The 17,282-nt window shown below is 38.3% G+C and overlaps 2 protein-coding genes across 2 annotated transcripts; one reads left to right on the top strand and one right to left on the bottom strand.

Annotated features, from left to right (window-relative positions):
• The first annotated feature begins 1,454 nt into the window (after positions 1-1,454).
• Positions 1,455-5,887, top strand: LOC148154153 (uncharacterized). Its single transcript, XM_088015966.1, has 2 exons — positions 1,455-2,011; positions 2,922-5,887. Exons 1-2 carry the CDS (start codon positions 1,937-1,939, stop codon positions 4,689-4,691), a joined length of 1,845 nt encoding a protein of 614 aa, XP_087872092.1. The 5' UTR covers positions 1,455-1,936; the 3' UTR covers positions 4,692-5,887.
• An 847-nt stretch (positions 5,888-6,734) lies between these two features.
• Positions 6,735-8,773, bottom strand: LOC148154152 (uncharacterized). Its single transcript, XM_088016147.1, has 2 exons — positions 7,616-8,773; positions 6,735-7,178 (listed from the first exon to the last, which is right to left on the bottom strand). The coding sequence occupies exons 1-2, from the start codon at positions 8,447-8,449 to the stop codon at positions 6,858-6,860; spliced, it is 1,155 nt and encodes a 384-aa protein (XP_087872273.1). The 5' UTR covers positions 8,450-8,773; the 3' UTR covers positions 6,735-6,857.
• Between the last annotated feature and the right edge of the window lie 8,509 nt (positions 8,774-17,282).

Below are 17,282 nucleotides of genomic sequence, written 5' to 3'. Positions count from 1 at the left end.
AAGAACTCCATCAGTGCAGCTTTATTTCCACTTTAGCTCTCCGTGTTTCACTGACATGCCTGAACAGCAAATTAGCATCAAATTGATAACCTAGAGCTAAATTTTCTCCCTTCCCTTCTTTCTTTCTAACATTATGACTCTAAGCCTGAACTTCTTAAAAAAAAAAAAGATGAGAACATTTCTCCTAATTATTATTTGGACTGTTGGATAGACCGGATGGTTAGTTTTGGTTGCATATTCCACTGAGAAAAAAATCAGTTTAATGAACAAAGTAATTTTACTGGCAGCTGTTTTTAAAAGGCGCAGTGTAAAGTGGGTTGTTTTTCTTTCAGATTGTTGGTTTTTCAAATCTTCCTCGTTGATCTGCTGATTCTGATTCGGCTCCAAATGTTTTTATACCATCACACTTGGCTGCAGCTTGTGCATGAGCTAAACGTCTTTAATCTTGTGCAGTAACACCGTATTGGCAAGAAATTATAATTTAGCAAACTGGAGCATGAAAACTAATTTGTCATTAGCGTAGAAATTTGGGCTTCTGTGTTTTTTATTTTCGAGCAAATGATACCCAAGGATGCTGGGGGTGACCTCTTTGCTGTCTCTGTGCCATATTTCACTGCTGCTAACCCAGATGGGCTCGGCTTTTGGATTCGAACACAAACTGCACATGGCATGCAGCTGGAGCTCTTAATCTTGTGAATCATAGCAGTTTAGCAGTTTTAAATGAGTCACTGCACAGCCTGGTGTCACAGTAACCATCTGAAAACAGGAAATGAAGGGAAAAATAATCAGATTTATGCTGATATTTGGACATTCTTTGCTCTTGCAGATTCGGAGGAACTTTCTCACTCGGGCAGCTACAAGAATATTTAACGCGATTGTCTGTTTTTGAGGGACCCGAATCATTTATTGGATTTCACTCTAGAAATCCAAACCTTATTTTTGACACAAATATTTCTCATTTTCTCAACTTTTTATGAAAAGCTCCCTTTCCTCAAAATCTGTCTGTGTTGATTTAAATATTGGTTTTACACATTCTTAATGAAAAAGTTGAAATGCATGGCAAAAACGAGTATGGTAATGATCTGAAAACAAAAGACAGCACAATTATGCATACAAAATGACTTCTCTGGGTGTTTCTACCTGTCTGAGGCTTTTAAAGGGTTAAAGCACATTTTATCACCAAAGAGCTGAGTTTCACCAAACTGAGTCACAAATAATGTGCAAGGTGTGAAATGCATGCCACTTCTACGTTTGTATACTGAATACTTTAAAGAAATAACATTAACCGTGATGGGGTTTTATATGGGTGGTTGCCCAGGGAGGCATTTGAAAGATGGGCACCAAAGCACCAAATGCCATTAAAAAAAAAGAACTGGTCAGTTGGACCATGTAGAGATTTTGTTTTCAAAAGTTACATCAAAGAGCATAAAATTAAGTTTTATGGCTACAGATTGAGTTGCACCACACCAGTGTTTCTGAGTTTGCGGCAGAATTGACATCAGATTTTGGCAACATGTAAAAACTTGGCACCAGTCACTCATTTCTAAGGTAGCAATAATTGTGAAATGGCAGTTAAGAACTAGCTAATTGTTACCAGTATCATTCAAAGCAACAGTCAGCTTACTACGGAAGAGGATTAGGGCCACTGAAAAAAAAAAAAAATAAAGTCAGAAAAAAAAAATTCTCCGAATTCAGAGGGAAAAAAGTAAAAAAAAAAAAAAATTGTGGCCAAAAAAATTTTTTTTTCTGAATTCAGAGGGGGGAAAAAATCAGTGGCCCATTTTTTTTTTTTTTTTTTTTTTTTTTTTTTTCCCGTCAGAATTCAGAGGGGAAAAAAAAAAAAAAAAAAAAAAAAACTTCCGACCCAGACAAGCAACCAGCTTCAGACCCACAGATGCGAGTTGTGGCGAACAGCTAACTAGCGTTCTGGAGAAAGATGTCTGATTTAAGTGAGTTTTTGCGTGCCAGAGGAGTCCCCGAAGCTTCCATTGCACTAATGGAAGAACAAAAGGTGAGTAAATCAAATGAGATAGTTTGGTCTCTAAATACGAACGGTTATGGCTAGTTGTTAGCATGTTTGTTAGCTTACGCGGTTATAGGAATAAGCGTGATTTACAATGTTAAATCACACAGCTGAATAAAGGATGTAACAGCTGTTGATTGCTGGAATTGTCCCGTAAGTGTTTGATGCGTTTATTTTATTGTTTTTCTGTTTGAATGTTTTATAATGAAACTAAGGTTAGCTGTATGTCAGCCACCTTCTAAATAAGATGTCTGCTGTGTTAAACTGTGTAACTTTTAGTTCAGTATATATATATATATATATATATATATATATATATATATATATTTAAAAGGAGAATGTATGACTTACATCGATCTGGTGCAAGTCATACAGCCACCAACTAAAGTGCATATCTATGTTATTTTGTCTTATGTTTGTGTTACGGTGTTTAAAAAAGTTACATTATGAAAATCACGAAATAATTTTCCTGCATTTTGTGATGTGTCAGCTCAGGACTGAAATTACATCTCACTCCCTGAGCTACACTATCAGTACATTTATTGCACAGGTATAGAAATGGTAGGCTTCATTTAACGAAATCAAACTTAATGTGATGTTTAATTTTTGTAATAAAAATGAACTGTTAACATTTCCTTGTGTGTTTTTATGCATGATACCTTTTACCTTAAAGAGACTGTATATTTCCGAATCTGTTTTTATACTTGCATGCTAACCAATCCAGTCCTTCCTATTTTTCAGTAAAATAGAGAATTGAACATTTACTGCTGCTGTTACTGTAATTCTCCCCAAAACAGTAAATTGCTTTAAGCAGGGACCTAAGGATACAATCTTAAGGGTAACTTTAACATCGATTTGCAGTGTAAATAATTGTCCTTTCTCATCTGTTTGTGTGCAGATTGACTGTGAGGTCATAGGTCTCATGGACGATGCAACACTTGAAAACTACTTACCTTCATATGGAGACAGAATTGCTGTTTTCAACTACTGCAGAAGCAAACAACCATTATCCAAAAGAAAACAAGGACTTCTTCAAAAGCTTCGTGAGAAAATGAAGAACAGAAAGGAAAGTCCAAAGGAGACATCAATACATGAAAGTACAAAACAGAAAAAGAAGCAAAGGGGAACACAAAATGTTGAGATTGGATGGATACATAATGATGGAAAAACTACCAAACAGGTGAGAGCGAAGCACGGAGGTGGCACTAGAAAAATTCAAATGGCCACTGATGCTGGATTAAAAGACATTCTTCAAGAAGGAAAGACCCTTTTTTTTCCTGATGGCACATCGCCTAAGGGACCTGAATCAGATTTTGAGTTTGAGGTTTGGGACTTTAAACAGAGCCACCTTACTGAAGACATTGGCCTGACTATTGGCAACATGTATGAAGCAGCAAGACTGTCACTGTTACGCTTCTACATTGCAACAAAACCAAAAGATCCAGAAGAAGATAACAGTGACACATCTGAAGTCGTATTTGTCTTGGAAAGCAGTAGCAGTGAATTTAATCCATTGCAGGTGGTGGAAGTCAGGAGTAATTCTGTTGAAGTCCTACATAGTCCAGAACTTTTAGATGATTCAGAAATTACTTTTGGTCCCATTCTAGATGCTGAGGAAGATACAGACGACACATTAATCTATGAGGGTTTTGTGGTTCCCCCAAGTCCAGCAAATCCAGAAGATGCAATCATAATCACTGTACGCTATGCTGACACTTTACATGACCTTATTACTGCTTTCTCTGATGAAGGGATTTTGAGAAAAACACTGAATGTAAAACGCATACTTCCAGACAACACAGAAGAAGCAGGCACAGGCTCAGGATTACTGAGAGATGTTCTCACTTGCTTCTGGAATGAATTCTATGAGCGATGCACCCTTGGTACAACAGTGAAAGTGCCATTCATCCGTCATGACTTTACCGCTGAAAAATGGAAGGCAGTTGGGCGAATCCTTTTGAAAGGCTACCGAGACTGTCAGTATTTTCCAAATAAAATTGCAATCCCTTTTCTTGAACAGGTGCTTTTCAGTAATGTTTACAGTGATCTTAAAGCACATTTTCTACAGTTTGTGAGCAGCCAAGAATGTGAAGTTTTGAGGGAGGCAGTTAAGAATTTTTCTGCTGTTGACCTTGATGATCTTGTGGAAGTTCTTGACAATTATGGCTGTAGAAAAAGAATCACTCCTGAAAGTTTTCCTAATATTCTTGATGAAATAGCTCACAAAGAGCTTGTCCAAAAACCAATGTTCGTCATTGACTGTTGGAGGGAGATCATCTACCCAGATCTGTCCCTCAGCCCAGAGGCACTGAACAAGCTGTTCAAAGACCTGCAACCAACTTCCAAAAAAGTCTGTCAGCTGCTGAAATTTGCTGTAGATTTAAATCCAAAGCAAAAGGAAGTAGAGAATCATCTCAAAAGATTCATAAGAGAGCTGGATGACATTAAGCTTCAGAAATTTTTGCGATTTTGCACTGGATCTGATCTTATTGTAACAAACAGTATATTTGTGGAATTTCAAGATATGACAGAGTTCACTAGAAGACCTATGGGACACACATGTGGAAGTACTCTGAAAATAGCAGACAGCTATGAAAACTTCCCAGATTTTCGTTCTGAATTCAATGCAGTTCTTGAAAGCAATGTCTGGGTAATGGACATTGTTTGATTCATACTGGAATGCACTACTTTAGAAATGTTCAATCAGAGTAGAGCAGAACTGCAAAGAAACATAAAGAATATGTATTTTGAACTGAGAGAAATTATTCCTGTTTAAAAGAAATTGGTGGAAGTTACCCATTTCTGTTGGAAGCTCAGTTTTGGCTAAGAATATTCAAGTTTCTTTTATTGTACCTATAGTTTCACATTATACAATGAAGTTGCCACAAAACAAACGAATAACTGTTTATTACATCCGAAAGCATCTTGACTTGATCTCACATCTCCAGCTGCTGGATAGAAACATTCAACGGTAACAAGAAAAATATAGTTAGAGACATATAAAGTTATAATAAAACTAGCTTTTAAGCTTTCTTTAGTAGAACACATATTAAGTGACAGTTTAGTTAAATCACAAACTCTTTTGGTAAGGAGTAAGACTTATAAATTTATTTGTTATTTAGTAATTGGGTCTAGAATAGATGTGGAATAAAACAAGAAACTGATTTATATTGAAACTCTTATACAATGTTTCAACACTTGCAAATGGTGAATATGGGTCAGTTCATTTTGAATTTTTTATGTCTGAAAATGTTTTTGTTTTTCATTTTTATTTTCAACACACATCTGTTAAGGAATGTTCAGGTGTTAATCTTTTGTATTTGCTGTTGAATCCAAATGTACAATAGAAAGTTATAGAAAATATTCAACATTTTCCTTAATTTTATAAATGTTCTTGTCACTAAGCAAATGTGCTGTTCACCTGTCATCAATCAAGCTGTGTGATTGTTTCACACAGCTTTTAAAGAAATCCATTTGTTCCTAATGTTATAAATAGAAACTATACAATGCAGTGCAAAAGCTGAGGTTATTTGATCAAATTCAAGCAAAATTGTCATGTTCAGAAATGAGCAATTGATCTAACACCTGCACCAATGTCCTTGTTGTCGACAAGTTACAGATTTTTGGTATTTTATTAACAATTAGTACTTGTTCTATCTTTGCATCTGAGATGACATATTATTTTTGATACCACAAAAGCAACAGTGTTCATGATCTTTTATACTAACTTACTGGTGTATACAAGGTTATATTCAATCTCAAAGTTTGTTTTAAAAGTTAGGTCATTCTAATGGCCATGTTATTTGGAGTAGCAAAACAAATGTTTTTTGTAATATTTTGCTAATAAAATGTTACTTTACCCAATACTTTTCTGTTATGGTTTTCAATCTAAATTAAGCTCGTTTTTCATTTGAACAGGTCTAATAACCAAAGTAAATAAACTGCTGAATTTGAAGAAAGTTATAAAAACTCTAAAAAAATGTTCTCATGTTCTTTTGGAATTTAGCAAATACAACTTTTTTATTTATAACTAACTTAAAACAAGAAAACTTCTGGTGGTGTGGTGCAAAAGCACAACCCATCTATGGAGGCCTCAGTCCTGCACGTGGACATCATAGGTTCGAGTCCCAGCCTGGTGACCTGTGCTGTGTAGCTTCCTTGCTCTCATTACTGGCTTATCTAACTTCACAGGGAGAAAAAAATTGAATATGACTTTTTATCAAGAATTCCTAAGTATCTGTTATCAACTGTACTATGCAAACACTTGGTGAACAAAACAATGAAGTTCATTTGTATTTCACAGAAAACAGGTTTATAAATTTATGACATCCTTTTTGCTGTGCTGCCATTTTGATCACATCTCAAACATACATTGTCAATATCTTTAACTTAACAGAACAGCATTTGAAGAAAAATACATTTTCCATGAAGTAGCATACTCATTTAAAAATAATTGACATTTGGTACATAACTGATTATAGAACAATAATTAACTTTGCATCAGCATTGTTTCTTCTAATAGCAGTGTGAAAGCAAAACAAACTATGGATTGGGAAATAAAAGCATGCCATCCAAACTGTATGTTTTTCTTTTATCAGCACAGTAACACCTTGAAAACTAATGTTAGGTCATATCAGAACTCTACAATTAAATTATAACAGCAATAAACTTTCATGTTCTAGCAGAATGACATCAAAAATATGTTTTCTTGCTCACAAAATGTCTTTAAATGCAGTGCAGAGGGCACCTATCAGACAATGCAAAAACTATCCAATGGCAGGACTGAGATAAACAGCAACACTTTTTTAATTATCTTTATGCACACTGAAAGTTGCTAAATACTTTGAAGTATTTCTTCTCTTAACCTTATATACAAATCAGCGGCAATAAGCGGATCTCTTGGGGGCGCCCAGTTGTTTTCTACCATAAGCAGACAACAAAGTTCAAAGACTGTTTCATCACAGGGATATTGGCCTTTTGGTGTACACTCTTCCATACACACAGCGACCTCCTCCATAGAAACAGGTTTGAGTCTATCCTCTGCCCTGTGCAGCTCTGGAAATGAGTACATCACCACTGGTCGACCCGATACTGCACCTCCACTTGGCCGGATTTTGTGCGAGTTCCATGTGTTCACAACATCATCCAGGTCATCCTGCATAAAATCATCAGAGTATAAATGTATGAAACTAAATATGTAATAGTAGCTTTTGCTAAAGATGAGGCTTATATTAATCAGCAGATATAGAAAGTGAATTCTAATTAAAACCAAGCAACAAGAACAAAATGGCAATTCCAAAACATTTTATTCTGTGTGTGAAATGATTCCCCAATCTATTGTAAAATTATTAATTAATGGATAAAACTTATTTCTGAAACTATACCTAAGGAAGTGTAGGGGAACAGATTCCCAAGTAATTTCAACCATTTTACATAAAAACTGATGTGCTTAATGCTTATGTGCTGAGAAGGTGCTGTTATGTAAACTGGTAAAATATACAAAAGCTTTTATTATTTCTGGTAAACATACCAGATTTGCTTTTAATACTTTTTAAAACAGAGACATTACAGTGAACCAGTAAACACTTTTACCTGAATAAGATTAAGAAAGCAGAATTGGATAAGGCTTTTATCCAAAAAGTCTCCTGTAAAGTGACCATCATCCAGGAAGGTTTGAAATAAGTTCATCCAAAACTGCGCACTCTGTTTGCGGAGGGTTGACCACCAGCCTTCTATGCGCTGGTTGGATGTACTTCTTCCATAAAGGAAACTTTTGTCCCTTGCAAAACTGTCTGTGTGGTTTCGCCGCAGAAATATCTGCATTTGTTCAACACAAATGTTTTCTGTACCTCTGTCAGCACGTATCCTCTCTGGACATCCGTTGACGCATAAAACTGTTTTCAAATAATAACTTGCAATCAATTTGGGGTCACTGTTTGTGGTATAAGCCTCCATCCATAAAACAAGTCGGCTAAAACCGTCTATACAACCACTGATAGCAATACCATAAGGTTTTAGTTTATCATAGCCATCCATGTGCCAGAGCGCATTTGGTCCTCTGCAATTGTACTGACGTCTTCTCAACCGTCGTGCTCGTCTCAGTTCCACACCTTCTGGGTCAAACAATTTGATTAAATGTCTCACAGTGTCTTGTGACACCACAAATCCACGTTGAACCGCACGAAGATGTAGCCACCGATAACCTTGCATTTGTCCATTAGTCATTATTTGTTGTTGGACAAAAGCCAGCACTTCTTCGAGGTCGGACTGATTCTTTCTTCTAAACAGCCCAAGTCTTCTGCAAATTCTTTTTAGAGTTCGATTACTTAATATAGTATGATGACTGTGCGCTAAAATGTGAAGGATTTCTTTGTTACTTAAAGACAGTCTGAAGTAAAGCTTAATGATATCATCCAAATCTGACATTTTCTAGCTTCTTTCACTTTAAGAAGGGAACAGTCTTCAGCAGAAGGCCTTTTTTTCTTTTTTGGACAGTTTTTTGCTTCAGCAGTAGTGGAAAACAGCAATTCCGTCTCCATAATTTTCCAGCTTTGCTGCGACATCACAGTCAATCTGCACACAAACAGATGAGAAAGGACAATTATTTACACTGCAAATCGATGTTAAAGTTACCCTTAAGATTGTATTATTTCGTGATTTTCATAATGTAACTTTTTTAAACACTGTAACACAAACATAAGACAAAATAACATAGATATGCACTTTAGTTGGTGGCTGTATGACTTGCACCAGATCGATGTAAGTCATACATTCTCCTTTTAAATATATATATATATATATATATATATATATATATATATATATATATATACTGAACTAAAAGTTACACAGTTTAACACAGCAGACATCTTATTTAGAAGGTGGCTGACATACAGCTAACCTTAGTTTCATTATAAAACATTCAAACAGAAAAACAATAAAATAAACGCATCAAACACTTACGGGACAATTCCAGCAATCAACAGCTGTTACATCCTTTATTCAGCTGTGTGATTTAACATTGTAAATCACGCTTATTCCTATAACCGCGTAAGCTAACAAACATGCTAACAACTAGCCATAACCGTTCGTATTTAGAGACCAAACTATCTCATTTGATTTACTCACCTTTTGTTCTTCCATTAGTGCAATGGAAGCTTCGGGGACTCCTCTGGCACGCAAAAACTCACTTAAATCAGACATCTTTCTCCAGAACGCTAGTTAGCTGTTCGCCACAACTCGCATCTGTGGGTCTGAAGCTGGTTGCTTGTCTGGGTCGGAAGTTTTTTTTTTTTTTTTTTTTTTTTTTTCCCCTCTGAATTCTGACGGAAAAAAAAAAAAAAAAAAAAAAAAAAAAAAAAAAAAAAAAAAAAAAAAATTGGGCCACTGATTTTTTCCCCCCTCTGAATTCAGAAAAAAAAATTTTTTTGGCCACAATTTTTTTTTTTTTTTACTTTTTTCCCTCTGAATTCGGAGAATTTTTTTTTTCTGACTTTATTTTTTTTTTTTTTCAGTGGCCCTAATCCTCTTCCGTAAGCTAAATAATACTAAAGGATTATTTTTTTCTTTTACAGTGGAACTATTTTTCTCTACCTGCATGTTTACTATAATGTGCTAATTATGTATATAATGTTGAATACAATATGCAGTACAATATCCAGTTCTTATCCAAGCAGCAGTTGAAATAGTATAATATTTTGTTAAATAAATGCGTAATAAGTTTTTGAATGGCTGCTTCATTCCCGTAATCTGTAATCTGTCCTGGTTTGTTCCAGATTACCTCACCGTCAGAACCTCACAGCTCATGCCTCCTTCACTCCTTCTGTTTCGGAGGAGCCGTGATCTGTGCCGCGAAGTCTTATTAGGGAAATGACTAGTCGAAATTACCCTTGACAATTTGATGCTCTCAGTATACAGAAAGACAGAAAATTCAAGCTAAGCTCCACTGCAGCAACACTCACAAAAAAAAAAGGGAGAAGGAAGCACAACCGAGGGGGAGAACATTTATTTTCTTCGTTTGGTCCCTGGGTTGTCAATCCACTCAGTGAGGGTTTTAAAAGTAGCTGAGGACAATCTGCAGAGAGCCCCGTCTGTATTAAACATGGGCGTATTCGCCTTGTGGTTAATGTCAAGTGTGGCTAAGGTACCTGGGTCTCCGAGGGGGTGCCGAGCGAGAGCACTGTTGATGTGATTAAAATGTTGGAGAACAGCCAGAGGGTGATGGCTGGCACAGATTCTGCTCTGTCACCTCCTCCTCCTCCATTTCACCCTCCATCCCTCTCCTCTCAGTGCCAGCTGTCAGTTATGTCAGTCAGTTTGCTAATGATGCTCCTACAGAGCTCAGAGCGCACCGATACATCTGTCATGCCCAAATATCTCTCTGTTCGCATGTAAACAGTCCTCAAACGGCCTAGTTTTGTGCGATGCTGCTTTTTACGCCGGGTTAAGGAAATGTATTATTCATAAACGCTCTCTATTCATTACACCACCGTTGGTCAACATCCAAGAGCATTTTCACACTTAACTTCTTCCATGAGCCTCAGTGTTGGTGACAAAATAATGCCCAGACGGAATATTTTAGCTTAGTACTTCTGCTTCCAGTCCATTAAAAGTGGGTGCTGTCACTGAGCTGCTATTTTTCTTTTTCAGGGATGTTATCAGTCCTGTCAGACGTGCAAATCATATAGTTCACAGTTGAGCAGCGGCTGCCCAACCCTGACGGGTCAACGAATTTACACCTCGACCACTTTAGGTTTTAACGCCAACCTTCAAACTGCTTCCTTAATGAAGAATTTCACAGGCAATTTGCACATTGTGACATCTGAAGCGTCTATTTTAAGATTCTTCTTGTTCAGATATGACTCGACAGCATCCGCATAGAGAACTTGTGATGTGTTTTATTGTTTTGATTGTAACTTAGCGGTGCTTTCGTTCAGAGGTTGCCAGAAAAGCTGCGAGATTAGCAGCTATAATCACTTCTAAAAAGAAGGAATAAAATGCAGACTAAACTGTAGACGGTGAGAACGTCACTGATGGATAATGTGGTCGATATGTACCGGTTATCTGTCTTAAAGGTTAATCCCGAGGCAAAGCTCTAAAGGTGGATAGATTTAACATTTATCTGTTTTTGAAGACGTCGGGAAAGAAACAATGGACTGGTTTCTAGGGTTGGGAAATTAAAAACACTTCATGAGTGATCTGATTATGATTCAGACGGCGACGGTGAGAGTGCACTCAGGCATACAACCCAAACTAACCCAACACACAAACGATATCCATTAAATTGGTACTTGTTGTAGATTTGATCTTGACAATGTCCGTTGCATCTTGGAGATAAAGTTGTTGGTTGAATAAAAGTTATGTAGGATGTACACTGCCTGGGGTGTGAATAATTTTGGGTTGACTCCATAGTTAACCGTAAGTGCAGGTTGCGATGCTTGGAGGATGCAACGCTGCAACGTCGTAAATGACGGTCTGATTGCTTTTAATCATCATTTTATTTCCAATGTCGCCACATCAGCGGCCACCTGATGCCAACGATTAGAGCGCCAGTCGATTAATTTCAAACTGTAAACAAGCAGTTTCACTGGTGCTGCCAAGCAGGTGTTTGTCATGAATTGATGGACGCCCTGCAGCCGGTCTGAACGCAGTATTCACCCAGACTATCGTATAAATGGGTGATGGCTGCCTTCATTTGGCGATGAAACTGATGCATCCTGCAGGTTTATGGTGCAGTGAAATATCCGAGTGCCATTAGGGTCTAATCAACAGCAAATTATGTAATGAATGTGCGCATCTTGAGTATTTATTTTAAATATGAATTAAATGCAATCCTGAAGCAACAGCAGAAAAATCCAGATGACAACTTACCAACAGCAGAATAGAAATCTACAGGCAAATCTCTGCACCAAACGGACTCATTACTGCAACATATGGGCAAAGAATCGCACAAGTTTGGCCAAGGACTGAATGTATTCATCAGGAAAGAGGAGCAAACGTCAACAAGTGCTAATAAGATCCACTCTGTCCATTGGATACACATGATTCATCACCAGAAACTAGCATGTATTGATGCCAAATACTTTGAAGCAAATGATTCGATTTGGACCTTGGGGTGACAAGATCGTTTGGCGTGAGATCTCTGGATATTACGCCGTCACATTATTGCTCATCCGGTTAACTTTGTCTTTACGAGGAATATTTGTAGTTTTCTGTGCATGTTACGGTGTTTTTCCACCATTCTGGTGAAATCAAGCTAATACGCCTTCTAACATGCAGATGTGGCGTTTGTGTAGCACATGTCAGCAACGAGGCTGAATGGTCCTCTTTGCATGATTAAAAAACATAATATAATAAATGCTTATTGTTTCATAATAATAAACATTTATGAAACAAGTAAACATTTTGTCAAAAGCCATAATCAAAATCAAGAATAATCTATTTTAAATTTTTTTTAAGTCATCTACTTTTTGTCCACATACGTATTTAAATAATTGCTGGGTTTTTTTGTGAGTTTTTTTTATTTTTTATTTTTGTTTTGTCATTTATTGGTTCATGTTTATCCTCCAAATGACTCTCTCAAGTATGAACGTCTGTACATGGGGTTCATTGTGTTAAAAATCAGAAATAAGTCAAGAAATAAAGAATAATCATCAAATATGCTGACCAATGTTCCAGGTGTTCAGGTGGATTTTTCGTCTTAATGTTCCAGGTGATTAGCAGTTTTTTTGGAAATGCGCATTGTTGCAACCTGCATGTTTTTTTTTAATCAATTGATGGTACAAATATAATCTCAAGTATTTCTCCCTCTTTTTTTTTGTTTTTTTTTTTTTTGTCCTGTTTTGTCCTCATTCCTGCTTTCACCCCCTTACCAGAGGTCAGCAGCATTAGTGTTTGAATTTTAAGGCTAAGTTATTCGCTTGACCTTGTCATCTGTCAGCATACAGTGTTTTTCTCCTGGGTCTGCCATGTGAGACTCTTGTTATGGTCCCCGGGGCTCCGGGGTAAAGGTGGATACCCTTTCAAATACTTTCTACTGCAAACCATGGATCGTGTGTGCATGAATATACATATGTATATGAGCCCTGCACTTCGACAGTGCTGCTGGGAATGATGAATGGCTGCCAGGTGTAGGTTTACGGCTCTGACAGCAGAAAGAGTTAAGAGTCTGCGGTGAGTCACCGATGTAGCCTGTGGCAGACACCACCGGCCCACACGGATAAGGTCTCCGTCTCAGGCTGGAGGAAATGGAGATGAAGCTTAATTTCCGTCATACGAGAGGTGGGACCGTGCAGGAGGAGACTTTGGGCCCCTCTGCGGTCCTGGGGCAACAGAGCCAGCTCACCCAGCAGTCCTCTGTGCCTGTCAGCCCGAGTCAACATCAAACCGGGCCCCTCGCCTCTCTCCACTTGCCTGCTGCTCGCCGAGGTCACGCGAGCGCGGATTTGGCGAGTATGAATAAATCTGGCCTGAGGACGTGTCAGAGGTTTATGATTCAGACGTTTCAGTAACAGAAATCTTCAGCTTCACGTCACGGAAGAGATGTTGCGTTCAAAGAGGGGATGCTGACCGTTTCTCTGAATCTTCGTGGTCTCAGCTGCCCCAGAGCTTCTTCACATCGTCACTTAAAATCAGTTTATTCTCTGAAAGGGAGGATAACCTCTGTCTGGACTATTTGCACCAGAAATGTTAATAAAAACCATAAGATATGATCACAATAGGAGGGCCATGTGTGTCAAAGGCGGGTTGGCTTTAAAGCTCAAGTTTCATCGTGCCTCAGGGACGTCAGAGGCCGTGCAAAAGTGTCAAACCACTCCTTCCCCTTCCCCAGGATCTGAGTCTGATCAAATTAATCTCAATCATATGTTCTTGTGACTCTGAAGGACATTTTGCTGCTTTTTTTTTTTTTTTTTTTTTTAGAAAATATTTATTTCTTTCAGATCCCATCAGAGAAAAGTCGACAATTGGAGAGGAATTGGCCTAAAAAAGCAGAGTAGAGCCGGGAAGGCATCTTCTTCTTTCTTTTCCACCATCACTACATCCTCACTCCGAGCTTTAACTTCTAAGCCGCCATGCACAGTCCTGATATAGATCTGAAAGGACAGAAAATGTCCAAATATCCATCCGTCTATCCCCTGCCTTCACCTGTTGGTTCGTGTGGGGTTGCCGGGGTGGCTGGTGTCTGTCTGCAGCTGTCGTTGGGCAAGAGGCAGGGAATGCCCTGGAAAGTCACCAGTCCATCAGAGAGCCACACAGGACACACAACCACACACACACACTCATACTGAGGAGCAGATTAGACTACTCAATTAACCATTGATATGTTTTCTGGGACGAAGCCCGAATACCCGGTGAAAAGCCACACATTCACAGGGAGAGCATGCAGAAAGACTCACAGTTGGGATTTGAACCAAGGACCTTCTTGATGCATGGTGACAGTGTGATCAGCTGTGCCACCATGCAGCTCATGTCCAAACTTATCAAATCAAGTCTGAATGCATGGCACCTTTCATTGGGGGCACATTAATGATGCATCCTACAAGTGGGACATGAAAACACACAATTCTTTTACAGCACCCTTATATATTATTGGAAAGGTGAGATTCTTCAGATTTCAAGGATGTAAGCCAATGATAGAATCATAACTGTAGACTCAGTAAATGCTTTTGTCAAACTACTCAGAAAGGCAAACAAATGGCCAATATAAAGTCTTATTTCCACTGAAAACCTCTAATATTTCCTTAAATTGCATCCGTTTCTCTCAAAGTTTGTATTGTAACTTCTGTTGGCGTGCTTTTGGGGTGGGGGGAGTGGGGGACGGGTTTGTAAGGATTTTGAATAAATTGCAGGAAATTTAAAGGGTTGTGCAGCTTCCTTATACGGTTGAACCTTGGGATGAATCTGCTGGACACACATCTTGAATGCATCCCACTTGGGATCAATATTTTCTCATTGTCTCAAAAATATATGAATTGTGGACCTGAACTTTTTGGGAAATTAAATGATAAGCCTTGTAAGATTGATATGCAGAGGAAAGTGCTGCTTATTACTGCTGACGTTTCCATCTCGGCATCTTAAAACATACCAGTGCGCTCTTAAATCCGCGCGTATTTTCTTATGATACGACTGCATCATTCTTCAGATGATATCTGATGTTTTCCCTTGATATGCCACCTTGTTGGTGCTAAGTTGTATTTTCTGTTTGTCAAACTATGGTTGTCAGTATTTCCTTTGGGCTCAACTAAGAAACAAAATCTGAATATGTTGCATTTTTATGACAGACATTTAAGAAAACATTTAAAAATAGTTCCTTTTATGTTGGAATAAAATGTGTTCATGTCTTGAATTTTGGAGCCTTCTTTGAATGAACAATTCAGAAGTCAAAATCAAACAAAACTGGACTAAATGTGCCAAAACAATCAAGAAACTCCTCAGAAGTCCTTCAGGTAGACTTTTTGTAATTCAACAATTTTGCACTGCGCTAAATCTGTTTTGAGTCAGGTAATCAGGTTTGTGGTGTTCAGCCTTTTTAAAGTCTTTTACCCCAGCAACCAAAAGGCAGCAAGTCTGCTCCACAACAAGGTTCAGCATGGAGTACATTCACACTGACACAGCATCTATAAATAGTCAGGCTAAGCCACGCCGTCTCCTTCTGTCTCCCTTGTTTTCGTTTTTTTTTTTTTTCTCTCTCAAACTAACTCCAGTGTCCTCGTGTGACCAAACAGCGACTTGTTCTCTGCGAAAATTCAATTTGCAGTCTAATTCCAAATCAAAAAAAGCTCGTTCAGAGCTCGGCGTTTGCTGAGCGTGACACAAACAAGCAAGGACACCGTCTGAGCGCGGCTCCCTCGCAGGCTTATTATAGCTTTGCCCTCAAGTAACAGAGTTGTTCTTAATTGGCGAGTTGTCCTAATTGACTTTAGCTAATTCATGGATTAGATTATTGTTACCTTCCCTAATTGAACCATAACTTTCATGTGTTTTTTTTTTTCCTGGCTGGTTGCTTTGTGAGTAATTGGTGCCGAGTGCTGCCATTTAAGGGATCCAGTTTAGAAGTTGAAGGGTCCCCCCCACCCCCACCACCACCATCACATCCAGTTATGCAAAGCATCTATAGAAAGTAAAACCAATTAAAGAGAGCATGGAGGAGAAAACAATGGAAATGCAACAGCAAAACAGCAGCAGGTTTTGGTTTTGTAGAGTGTAACAGGCTGTGGTGCTAGTCTGTCGAGTGAAATCTCCAAAAAGTGAAACTTCTTGGAGAGTTTGACAGTTGTGTTGGTTAGATGTATGTTCTGAAGAAAAGGAATAGCAAAAATGTAAACATTTTGAGTAAATGTTCTGCAATTTAAAATGAATTCTTGCCTCTGTAACAACCACTAAAAATAAAGTAATTCTTGCACGAGGCTGCTGCAAAACCAATGACTTGATGGCATTGGACTGGCATCCTCTTGATAACTGGCATCATGCGGTCAGCTGAGTCCGATTAGACGCTGAGGTCGGAGATGAGACAATATTAGATTGTGAAGAATTGGGTTGTCCTGACGACCTGCCAAAGCGGACAGGTCGCGTGTTGGTCCAAGAGACGCGTTGTTTGCCGTTTCCCTCCTTTTCCTCCAGCATTTTAAACGAGTTTGTGAAGTGGGGATCAAAGGTTCCTGGTTTTGATTGCCATTATACTGGGTTAGTATTAACAGGGTTCCAACGCACAACTCATGAAAACACTTCCAGACTCATTCACAAAATTCACAGAAAATAACATGAGGATAAATGGGAAGAATAATGGGGAAAGGGAAGGAACTTAGTAACTATGAGAGGAAGGGAGGAGCCGTGCTAGGTAGGAAGGAAAAGAGGAAGAATGGAGCAGAGGAGGAAAGAAGGAACTAAGGATGAGTGAAAGGATGGCAACCAAGGACTGGGTTTGCAAATGATCCTGTGGCTAGAAAACTTGTGTACAAAACGGTTGATTGGTTTTCAACATGCAACGTTGTTTTATGATGAAATAAACTTGATTTGAATTGGAACGAAGGAACTGCGTGTGGGGTAAAGAATAGGCACATTGAACCATCCCTAAATGCAACCAGTTTTTGCTGACAACATTCTTCAGTGTAGATGTTTATACTGAGGGAGGGAAACTGAGTTAATTATAGTCAAGATATTAAGGACTTTTTAAAAGTGAACCCATCGCTGTCGGATTGAAAAATGGGCACCATGCTGCAGCATCTGATTCTCTAGACAACTGCTGAACGGAATTAACTAT

Source organism: Poecilia mexicana, unplaced genomic scaffold (assembly GCF_051168715.1).
Source record: "Poecilia mexicana isolate PSO_F unplaced genomic scaffold, ASM5116871v1 scaffold_18, whole genome shotgun sequence".
Lineage (NCBI taxonomy): Eukaryota > Metazoa > Chordata > Actinopteri > Cyprinodontiformes > Poeciliidae > Poecilia > Poecilia mexicana.
This window is presented reverse-complemented; position numbering and strand designations above follow the sequence as displayed.